General features: G+C 36.3%; 1 protein-coding gene across 5 annotated transcripts in view; it reads right to left on the bottom strand.

Moving 5' to 3' along the window:
- Nucleotides 1-12,273, bottom strand: part of LOC121739924 (transcription factor CP2-like protein 1) — a 48,552-nt gene that overhangs the window by 12,741 nt on the left and 23,538 nt on the right. For all 5 annotated transcript variants that reach the window (XM_042132534.1, XM_042132535.1, XM_042132537.1 and 2 more), the window contains 8 exons: nucleotides 12,162-12,252; nucleotides 11,617-11,712; nucleotides 11,169-11,262; nucleotides 4,064-4,208; nucleotides 2,687-2,788; nucleotides 2,212-2,319; nucleotides 1,621-1,752; nucleotides 695-814 (listed from right to left, as the gene is read on the bottom strand). In XM_042132534.1, coding sequence (XP_041988468.1) covers nucleotides 695-814; nucleotides 1,621-1,752; nucleotides 2,212-2,319; nucleotides 2,687-2,788; nucleotides 4,064-4,208; nucleotides 11,169-11,262; nucleotides 11,617-11,712; nucleotides 12,162-12,252 — 888 coding nt within the window. The remainder of the gene's footprint in view (nucleotides 1-694; nucleotides 815-1,620; nucleotides 1,753-2,211; nucleotides 2,320-2,686; nucleotides 2,789-4,063; nucleotides 4,209-11,168; nucleotides 11,263-11,616; nucleotides 11,713-12,161; nucleotides 12,253-12,273) is intronic.

Genomic DNA, 12,273 nt, shown 5'->3' with positions numbered 1-12,273 from the left:
CTATCACAAAAATTATGACAAAAATTAGCAGGTCAGTACGAATATCGACGTTAAGGACATTAAAATAACATTCAATATCAGCGCGCCTTGTACAGTGGCGGTTACGACGCTCGCCGCTTTCTTGATAGGGCGAAAATGTATGAAGAAATTTGAGTTTCTTATTTTTCTTATAAATGGAAATGTTATTTATTTTTATATAAAATATTTAACTATTCGTATAATAAGCAACAATTTTTTTGTATATTTATTTTCCTTAGTTCAGTGTATTTAGCTATAATGGTACCTAATCAAATCCCATTTTTTTAATCTTTTGCGATTATTGTGATGGTTAAAACGCATTTATATGAAAATTTTGTATGCGGCTATAAATTTTTTATGGTATAGACGTGGAGATGAATATGTTATCTTTCATTTGAAACCAAAATATCCTTGGAGTGTGACTCCTAATTCTTTAAAATGGTACCTGAAAATCGCTGATATTTGTGAAAAAATGTGATAGCGTCCTTAATATTCTGGCATGACGTGCGACGTAAAATGCGGTCGAAGCCTTGAGTGGCTTAACCTTTGACATTTGGTGCGGGCATTACTTAGCCATACCTAACCGACAATTATTCTTTTGTTTGTCCCTTGTGTGTTTAATAAAGATGTTTTATTGTTTATTGTTTTAAAGGTTTTCAATTTCAGGTACACGTACGGTGGTGAGTATGGTGGCGTCGCAGCCGGGCTGGTACTTGTCGAGATCCATGCGCGGCCGCCGCAGCACCTTCTCCCGATCCTGCTTGTGCTTGCGGTCAGCACCCTTCAGCTTGAACACCTGAACAGAATAGAGCGGGTGACGTTAGTAGCGGCCCTGGAGGGTGGCGAACAGGGCAATCGCCCGGGGCCTCGCGCTTGCAGGGGACTCGCAAGGTATTTTTTGGAAGACAAAGGTCAAAGGGCCTCGCAAAGACTTGCCGCCCGGGGCCTCGCAATGGATAAGGCCGCTACTGGGTGACGTTATGTTTCAGTATTGTATTGAAAAGTTCGGTCATAGTAAAAGGAGGGGAAGTAAGTTATCTTCATACAAAGGCATCGCGCGCGGCTTGTATGTGTGCGCTATAGTACCTATAGTATACTATAGTACCGCACACCACAAAATCTCGGCGGTACCCACGAAGCTAAACTGGCCGAGATTTTGTTGTGTGCGGTACGTGGCGACGCATTGATACTATGGCGCACACATACAAGCCGCGCGCGGTGCCTTTGTATGACGATAACTTACTTCCTCTCCTTTTATTATGGTTCGGTCGTAGAAATTAAGTTGACCCATCGCTACTTGTCACTATTACTCGTGTATTAAAATATTTATATCACCTTCGAGACTGAAGCTTTAAGCATCGGCTGCATAGGTCGCTTGAAACTGCTACCAATGTCGGTAGAAAATGAAACATAAAGTCATACTTAATAGAGTGGCATTTTATTTGAATTTCTGTTGGTCGCGGTCGCTCACGGTACAATCATTGGTCAATAAGTCGTGGCGCATGTTTATTGGTTGTCAGTTTACACATGAAAGTTGTTGTAAGAGAATGGAATTTAACAACGTTTGGGCTCTATTTGCTACCAACAAAAGGTCCACTCTACCTTGATCTGGCAGGCGGCGGCGTGCAGGCGGAGCGGCTGGTCGGCGAGGCTGGTCTCCACCTGTATGCGGAACGGCACACCCTTCTCGCCGCCGTGCTTCTTAGCCGTGAACTCCGTCGAAATGCAATTCACCTGGATTAAAGTTTAAGAATTAGGAATATTTGAGGTTAATTGATTATTTGATTATCCAGGCCAGGGAAACTACAACGTCTGCGATTTAGACTGGAGGAGGTGAAGAATATCAAGTTTGAAAATTCAGCTAATCATTAAAAATTTAGTACAAGACATTGGTATAATATAGTCAGAAGATCGCCTGCCGAAAACTAAATATGTATTGTCAATAACTATTTCACTAGCCCTAAAATTACTAACTTCTTTGAAGTTCCTGACCTCGGCACATTATTCTCAGCACCACGTTTTAATAGTTACCATTTTCTAAACTTTTTAAAATTTTCTATCAACACGGTTTTACATAGACAATCCCCCCTCCAATTATTAATAATATTTTCAGAAATCGATTTTTAATAACATCATACGTATTAAAGTGATAATTACGTTTTAGAGCTTTAGAATTTAGACATTGTTACATACCTTGATGTATACGCCGACGTCTTTGGTGGGGTCCCAGTATACGTGCAGCGCGTTGAGGCAGGCCGGCTGCTCCACGCGGATCACGCCGTAAGATAGCGGCACGTCCACCTGCACAACGAATACATTCTATAAAGCTCTTGTTTGTGTAAACTTTAACACATTGTCGGAGGTTACACGTTCAGATTCTCATCAATCTGGTAAAGATTGACGCGAAACTGAACGTGTAACACATGGATTGATGGACTGATCATTTTTTATTGTGTACTTTTTAGCCATCAATCTGGCGTCAATCTCAGATTGATGGACTGAACTGATGCCAGATTGAGCGTGTACGACTATGATGTTATACTCTTTTTCTCGTTCATTGGCTGTCGCTGTTGATGAATCAGAAGCGAAAACGACACCATACCGATATACATTGGCTGTCTTTTAGGCCAATAGCGGCCAGGTCGCGGCGGGTAATGATAATCATTACCTCAATGATCCGCTCGCCGGGTCGCTCGGCGTGCCACTGCGCGATCTGCTGCGGCTCCATGTACTGCAGGCGACGTTCGTGGAAGCAGATCTTGATTATACTCTGTATAACACACAACATTCAAGTTTAATATACTGTACAGTTCGTAGCAAGCAAGCAGGTAAAAAAATTAGATCGAAATCGGTCCATCCGTTCAGATGCTACGATGCGACCGACAGACATACACACAGACGGACAAACAGACACCTCAAAGTTATAACACTCCTCTTTTTTGTCGGGGGTTAAAAAGAAGACTGAAACTATTGTCACTTTATAATTTACTGTAAGATGTTTTTAAATAACTTTATTATATCAGCATTCAGCGCCATCTATCAAAAGATTCGTAATTATTGACTTAATCAATTATTAGAGATGTGGAATGGATGGACACAGTTGTGCCCGGTTTCTCATGTTTATTCACTATTCAATAGCGCGTTTAAGCAACCACGGACAAATAAAACAATCAACGATCTTATTGAATAGACTCATATAGACTCATGAAAAAAACATAGTAACCAGGCATAAACTGGTCCGATGTTTATAAAGTGAGTTTATTGTATTCCATAATCGTTTACTATTATAAATATGAAATGCATAGTCTTGATTCACTTTGACCATGGTGTGTAGCGCTAATGAATAAATAAACCATCGACAAAACAGCGTTAAAACAGTCAGTGTTAAAAATGTGCTATTTGAGAAGTTGATTCATAGGCAGATGGCGGACCAACGTACTTTGGTCACGTTATGTCAAGCCCAGCCAAACAGTACACGATTATAGTAGGGAACTTACCTAAAAAAATTAATTGATAATTTAAAAATATCGAATCACTTCGTAAAGGAATTGCAATCGAAATTATCGAATTCGTACTGACGTTTCAGAGTGGCGCTGGCGATTTAAAATGGCCGCCCTTTTTATCGATTTGATTTCGATTCAATAGTGTCAATCTCTATTGGCATATGTTCCGTTTCATGCATCTGACATTTTTCAAATATTTTCGTAACAATAATTTTATACACTATTTCACAGTTAATAATATAATTTTATATTATTAATAAGTTAGCATTTAGCAACTTTTCATTTTTATTCATTTTACAATTATAGGAATCGTTTGTTTTTGTAGATGGAATATAATTTATTACATTTTGTTTTTTTTTTTTGTTTTCTTGTAAAAAAAATCCGTAGTGAGGAATATGAAACCTGTCACCCATATCATCTTAAAACGCACAAACTATAATATTGAATTGACATAACTCGACCAAATAACGTAGGTCCATCAACTGCCTATGAATCAACTTCTCAAATAGTAGGTACATTTTTAACACTTTATTCGATAGTACCTTGAGTATCTTGCCCTTGTAGTGTGAGAGGTCGCCGAGCTTCTTGAGTTTGATCTCGTAGGGCTGCCCCTGGTTGAGGTACGTCAGAGTCTCCTCGTTCTGTTTCGTCGCGATAGATGTCGCCGCTGCCAGCACGTACTGGAATCTGCGGGGTGAATGTATAGTAAAGTAGCTAAAACTTTCGAAATTTTTTAAAGTTTAGTTTTGAATCAAGAAATTCCGTAACGAAAACACCTAACATACGTCTAACGTCGTTTCAGTTCGGTAGACTTCGGCTCAGCGTGGCTCTTTGGCACTGGCCACGGTCGGTGCGAAGTTGCTAGACTTCGACCATAAAGTTAAGATACCTTTTTTTTTTTTCACGCAGAGAAATACATTTACGCATTTGACACAGGGGATGGGGACTCCCGCTGCGGATATGTGGGGCTCATCGCGGCGAAGATGGTATGTGCCGCGACGCCCTAAAACTCTGCGACGCTCCTGTCGCCACTCAAGACGAAGCCACGGGCACGACACACCCACCATACCTAGTGGAATAGAGCAACAATCTCGAGCTGTCAAACGTAACCGAAATTGGTTTTCGTCTGTGTGTAAAAATATGTGTACGTATACACTTACACAAGCATAATTGAACATGATTTCTATGAGATTAAATTGTCAACGTGCGGCACGTACCGACTGGACGTCAAAAAAAAGAGTGCTACTGTCATGTATCACACGTCTCTTTTTACCACGCAGTGGTTACTGATAGTGACATCTCGCTTGCTCAGGCCTTTGTTTATCTATTCCGGTAGGTATATTAACTTTATGACTTCGACATGGTGTTTGTGTGCGTTTAGACGTAATATGCAAATTACTTATAATAATTGCATAAGTTGACAAAAATGTCATGCAGTAGGTTTACCGCGGCAGTCCCCGCGTACCTACTACACGTATTTTTTATACATAATAAAGAACTAAATAAAATACTGCAGGAAGCGTGAATTGTCCCGCGATACAAATTTATAGCAAATGTTGTTTTTCTGTAATCTACTCTAGCTGCGCCAAATTTTATTAAGGGGCTCCAATACGCGAATGACCTTGGGCAAACGAGTGTTTCCACACCCCACTTCCGTACCTCACCCCCGCGCCATTCGTAATAACGACATCTAGTGCAATATCGAACAATTAACACAACGCAGTCTAAAATACATATTTTAATGTAAAGAGGAAAACTATTATAGACAGTTTGCTTATTTCACGAAGGGTTAATGAGTCATGGTAGCGCAATGGTCAGAAGCGTGAATATTCAACATACGTTATGAGTCTTAGGTTCGCTACGCGATGAAAGTTTAATTTTAATTAATTGCTTTTTTACAACATATTTTATTTAGAATATTTTATTATTAATTGGGTAAAACAAATGTTTTTTCTTCAAAATGTTATTTATTCAAATTGCTGTTTTAAAATCCCTTCAGAATAATTAGCTCATTAAAATGTAACTAGAGTAAGTACTCAAAAAATACGTAGGTAATGACTAATGAATGATAGCTTATTTATTGACTTTTTTTTTAATTTTTTATTCAGAAGTAACGCGGTGGACGGCAGGCACACGGCGCGCCGCGCCGTCGCGCTGGACGCACGCTTTTAGTAGTCGACGTTGTTTTCGTGGACGTGTTTTGCCAAATAATAAATTAGTAAATAATCCATGGTAAATTTACTCGACACAACTGTACAATGTACACGCTCGAGAAATTATTATACTAGCAGCGCTAAGGGCCGCTGTACACCGGAATGGCAGCGGCGAGGCGAGCACTTTCAGTGTCATACGGTTTTTATCTTCATTATTGTAATAAGTACATAGTATCGCTTGAGAAGTCTACTAGTCTAAGAGGTAAGTTGAGAATGGCGAAATATAGAGATAAGGGTCATAAAAATACGTGCGATAGCTCATTAGATTCGGGAAGACGTCTAGAAAAATGTATCGGAAGCGTGTATTAGCACACAAAAAATTGCAAAAGTTATAAGCAAATTAGGTTGCCAAAAAAAAGGTATTACGTTTTTTGTTAAAAACTCCGGAACTATTAACATTTAAGAAGTTTAAAAAAAAGGTTCTTAAAGAGGAGGAAATTTCCATAAGAAAACTCCCAACCTCCTAACTCCTAAGTTAGGGCATCGAGACCGGGTTTTCCCGAAACCGGGTCATGAAAAAACCCGGGTTTCAAAAATGGAACCCGGGTTTTTCGAGCTTTTCGGGTTAATTATTAAAGGCCAGACCTGATTTAATGGTATTTATAATAAACTAACATACAAATCATTTATTTTATAACATATTGTATAGGTTTAATTATTTATATTGGTCATAATTAAACAACATATAATATTTTTAAGAAAAAGTTTCGTTTTAGGAACATTAAAGACTAATTGTCATAAAAATATTTATTAATAATAATTAATAATACATATTTTAAAAAACCTACCAAAACTATTCAATGTAAAAAAGCCAAGTCTCTTCAAAAAATCTATCCTTCGCAAAAAGTTTTCAAATTTCATAGAAGCCAAGTCTTGTTAAACTTATTTTATAGTTTTCAATCAATATTCAGTGATTGACTACAGTTTTGTTTATTATGTGATCACAGGCTTACAAGATAAAATGTGGACAGCTTCAAAGGGTTCTAAAGACTTAGAAATAAGTCTGCTGAAAGTACCGTAGACTTTTGATGATGGGCAAGTCAGCCACTAGGTGACAAAACGTTGAAGCTTGTTGGTGATAAAATACACCCATCAACAAGGTCTTTGGGATATTTGTATTTTTGGAATATCTAAAAACCTGTCAGAAATTTTTGAAGACAGTGTATGGAACAATGATAGCTTATTTTTTAATATTTAATAAAATATTATTAAAAACACTTTTCCGAATTTTATCGTTTATAAAGCAATCACAGGTATCTTATAGTCACAAAAAGTCAATAATAAGTAAACAAATCTTTATTTCCTTTCATTAACTGAAAATTTTATTCGAATGAGATATTTTTATTGCTGATTGTCAAATTAATAGTAATAATTTATACTGATCGATTTTTGGCTGCATACAGTATTTTTACAAAAAAAAAAATTATTGTATTCTGCTGCGGTATGACACCCAGTCTTCTTTGCAATTTAAAGTCATTATTTTCAGTCGTCTAACTTACTAAAAACACTTAAAGGTTTTTGTTTGTCGTTATGCTTTTTGTCGTTATTTGTTATATTCACAACATAACAAAAAGCGATAATATGAAGACAATGCAATCAGTAAAAAGGTTCCAGGAGAGCAACCAGCCCCTAGAAACTGACAAAACCATGCCGAGGAGTTTCCATCAAGTATATTTTGAACCCATGTATTGCCGTCTGACAAATGCGGCAGATTGCTTTTTATTGGTTGAGAGACTGATGTTGGTAACACATAATAGGACGAATGGTGGCTTTCTTTAGCCGGCCGTGGATATCATACTAAAACACTGCGGAATTACTAAAACACGTGATTTTGGTGAATCGAGATAAAATATAACAAGCAGAGTTTTTATCAGCATCAGCGCCAGAGACAATTTCTTGTGTGTAACAGCATGCCACCATGGTTAATCTTCCAAATTCATTAAAAGCAACATTCCGCATTTGCCATAATATTATGGTCTGGTCTGATCAATTATATGGTAATCTGACATGAATTTTGTCTATTGTGACTAGAACTAATGACTACAAAAAGCTTTGAGGTGTAGTGTAATGTAAGATTTTTCAGAAATGTAAGATTTTCCAGTTTGTTGGATAACAGAAAAGTTACCTTAAATTGCAAAGAATATTCGGCTTCATACCGTAGCAAGGCAGACCAAAGGCAATTTCAAGTAAAAACTAGGCACAAAAATTTAATTACAGGTATATCATCAATAAGGACCAAATAATTATTAATAACGTGACAATCAGCAATAAAAATGTAAAAGATGAAATAAAGATTTGTTGGCATACGTTTTATATTTAAGGTTATTCTTCCATTTACTGTCTTCAAAAATTCTTGATAGATTTTTATATATACCTATTTCATAAAAAACAAATACATTTAATAATATAATTATGTAATTTGGAGGTGAAGCTTGTTGTAATACTTAATCTTGGGCCGAAAATCTTAATCCCTAGCTTTGATAAGATCCAATATTATGTATAATAGGAGAGGTAAATAGTCGCTTTTCTAAAAGTATGTGACCGCACACTATGGTATTTAAATAGTATTTTACTGAAAAGGAGTTGGCGATCGCTGAAAATCATATTTAAAGTATTTTCGCTTCGTTAATCTTTGAATTTTAAGAAAACCCGAGAAATCCGGGTACCCGGGTTTTCGTTTAAAAAAACCCGAAAACCCGGGTTTTGAAAAAAGGGTCCGGGTTTCGATGCCCTACTCCTAAGCCTCCGCGCGACATTTTTAGGTAGCGCGCGCGGCTTCAAAACCGAGCACGTCAAACTGATTATTTTTTAAAGGTATTAAATATTGATTTAAATTTTTTTAATTTTAAACTACTAATTTAAACAATTTAAATATTAAAAAAAACGATTATGAACAATAAAATATTGTTATTAAGAAAAAAATTGTTTCTAAAAATCATAATATTTTCAAGAGAATAAAGGTAAGAAAAAAAATTTTTTAAAAGCATCGAAATAGTCCATTGGTTTATAAATTTTTCATTAGCAAATGGCGGAAAATTTTTTTTTTTTAGTTAATAAATGTCCTTCATTGATATGAAAACAATTACTTACGTGATAATAAATGAAACAATTTTTTTTGACAATATTACTTGGATTTCTAATTTTTTTTTCAAGTTAAAAAAATATTATAAACAAAGTATTACATTTTTTTAAATTTTTATGGCGTGATCTTGTTAAGTATGTTTATATCAAGGGCTCCACGAAGTGAAAAATTTTTACGAAAATTATTTAAGATTTTATTTAAAGTACAATGAGGACGGAAGTTCGAAAATATTTCGTTAGTTAACATTTGTCTAATTTGTTGAAAAATTAACTTCAAGTTAAATTTCCAACGGGAGCAAATTCTTTGAAGTGTTCGGAATACACCATAAGTTTTTGAAATTTTTAAATCAATATTTAATACCTTTAAAAAAATAATCAGTGTGACGTGCTCGGTTTTGAAGCCGCGCGCGCTACCTAAAAATGATGCGCGGAGGCTTAGGAGGGAGTTCCCAACTCCCTCCTAAGCCTAAAAATATTATATGTTGTTTAATTATGACCAATATAAATAATTAAACCTATACAATATGTTATAAAATAAATGATTTGTAACCTTTAATAATTAACCCGAAAAGCTCGAAAAACCCGGGTTCCATTTTTGAAACCCGGGTTTTTTCATGACCCGGTTTCGGGAAAACCCGGTCTCGATGCCCTAACTTAGGAGTTAGGAGGTTGGGAGTTTTCTTATGGAAATTTCCTCCTCTTTAAGAATCTTTTTTTTAAACTTCTTAAATGTTAATAGTTCCGGAGTTTTTAACAAAAAACGTAATACCTTTTTTTGGCAACCTAATTTGCCTATAACTTTTGCAATTTTTTGTGTGCTAATACACGCTTCCGATACATTTTTCTAGACGTCTTCCCGAATCTAATGAGCTATCGCACGTATTTTTATGACCCTTATCTCTATACATATTTCGCCATTCTCAACTTATCGCTTAGGCTATACGGCCGCCCGTGGCCGCTCGTGGCCGCTCGTGGCCGCTGGCGGCCAACGATATCAAAATACTTAGATACGACGTACATGCCGTCTAAACTGTAGCAATCAGCAATGTTTTTGCATGCAAAATGTGCATCGAGAAAATATTGTCGTCCTTTTTTGTCTTACAGTAATATCATATACTACTTTCTCTTTCGCTCATTTTACGCTTTAATCGAATCGAAAAAATATTGTCGTCCTTTTTTGTCTTACAGTAATATCATATACTACTTTCTCAATACTTATTATTACAAACGGACGTTTTATTGTTGTTCATTTTGACGGGCTCATTCATGGTTTCAAGGATAACGGTGTTTATACTAACACACTGTATATAAATGTATATCATAATTCATAATATATGAACCTACCTATACATATAATAATTATATTATAAATATACATGTAGTAAAAAGAATAATTTCAATATTACAAACGTCCGTTTGTTATATTGAAATTCACTCCAATTTTATTTATTTGTACATATAAATATTTTCCACGTATCATTACATAATAATATAATATTAAAAAAAAAATTGCATCGCAATCGCGTGCATTTGTGACCTTGACATCGGGCACGCCCACGCCGCCGTCTATTCGGTGTGTATGCATGTTACTATAGCAAATACAAGTTCATTGTAGTTCTGAATAATTATGACAGATGGCGTGCCTGATTTTACGTAATTTAAATCGTAGGCGCAGCGACGCGAAGCGACACAACCTCCCCCTGCAAAGGCGCGCAGCCGTCTGCCGCCCGCGTCCCGCTCCGACCCCTCTCTTCAAAAACAGCTATAAGTTGTCATATCTAATAAAATATTGCATTAAATAAAAATGTAAGAAAACACATTTGTAAATGACATATATACTCATAATTTGAGCCAAAATTTCTGGCAATATATTTTGAAACAACAGAATTAAAACAACATTTGTAGGAAAATTATTGCGTTCAAATTTATTTTTTTTCTCGTAAACTATACTTCTAAATTAGAATTTTTTAAAGAGGAAATGAAGGTCAATAAATTAGCTATCATTACGTATTTTATATTGAGTACTCTCTTTACATTTGAATGAGCAATAAAGGAAAACTCTGCGGGCAATATGGTATTTTCACGTAATGAAGCCCCTTAAAGTAACTACTTAGTTCTAAAAAACTTGGTCACGCTGTTTTTTTAACTGAACACGTATAATCCGACCTCTTTTGCTACTTGTCTCTTTTACTCCTGCGTGAGTAAAAGAGACAAGTAGCTACTACTTTTTAGTAGTATTTTTTTATTTATAATTGACAATCACATCCGACATCGTGACTAACAGTGACTAAAGCGCCATCTACCCATGTATCGATTTATCTGATTGTACTGAGTCCGGCGCTCAATGACATACCTGGTATCATCCTTGAAACTTTGTTCGCGCTGCACGGGCGAGTGCAGGAAGCCGTCCAGCGAGCTCGCCGGCGAACACATCAGCAGCCCGCCCGCTGAAACAATAACGCCATTATTACAACTATAACATGAGCATGTATCGTTGTAGTTAAATTATAACTTACGTTAAGTATATTCACTATATACTATTGGAAACAACGTCAACGTCAAATTATATTACCAGTGTCGAGTATATATTATCGTTATCAAACGGACCAGAATTCAGAAAACCAGAGTACGGATCATCTGATGATTAAACCCCTAAGCCCCGACCCATGGCTTTGTCCATTTCAATTTTCAGTAGAAAAAATAAATATGTTACTTTGAATTATCGTAGTAAGTTTCTACTACTATCCAAAAAGTCAGGATTAAAACATTAGCCCTTAATTTTTAAACCATTAAAAGCTTACTCTTGTTCTCCTGTCCGTTGGGCGAGTGGTAGCCGTTGACGGGCATCATGGAGATAGGAGCCATGTTCTGGCACTGCATACTCTCTGGGCTGTTTGCTGCAATTACAATAACTTACTATTACTTAGTTATTCAAAGTTTAACTTCACTTCAATAAAGTCCGATAACACGTGGATAATCTTAAATTGACCTTATGCTACTTGTCTCTTTTACTCGCGCATGAATATTGATACTTTATTTCAACAACAACACAATTAACAGCAGTTGTGTGCGAGTGAAACAGACAAGACACAGGTATAGCCATGTGTCAATATAAAATTTCTACTAGCTCCGACAGTACTTTAGCCTAAAAATCACAATGATCTCACAGAAATATGAAGGTTTCTTTGCATAATATTACGACCTGAAATTATAAACCGAATTTAACGCCAGAATGACAACAAGCAAAAACTAATTTGCAAATAATGAATAGGAGGCCTGCCTACGATGGGGAAGATAGTAGACAGTTTAAAAAATGTCATGTCAGTGACATGTCTTGTTTACTCACCATGTTGGTTCATCATGGCGGCATTGTGTGGGGGGGAGGGCTGGCACCCCTCCTCCATACCCTCGCGACCGTCCACAACCATGTTGGTGATCTGTAATTAGTAATTACAATC

The sequence above is a fragment of the Aricia agestis genome, chromosome 2 (genome assembly GCF_905147365.1).
Source record: "Aricia agestis chromosome 2, ilAriAges1.1, whole genome shotgun sequence".
Lineage (NCBI taxonomy): Eukaryota > Metazoa > Arthropoda > Insecta > Lepidoptera > Lycaenidae > Aricia > Aricia agestis.
This window is presented reverse-complemented; position numbering and strand designations above follow the sequence as displayed.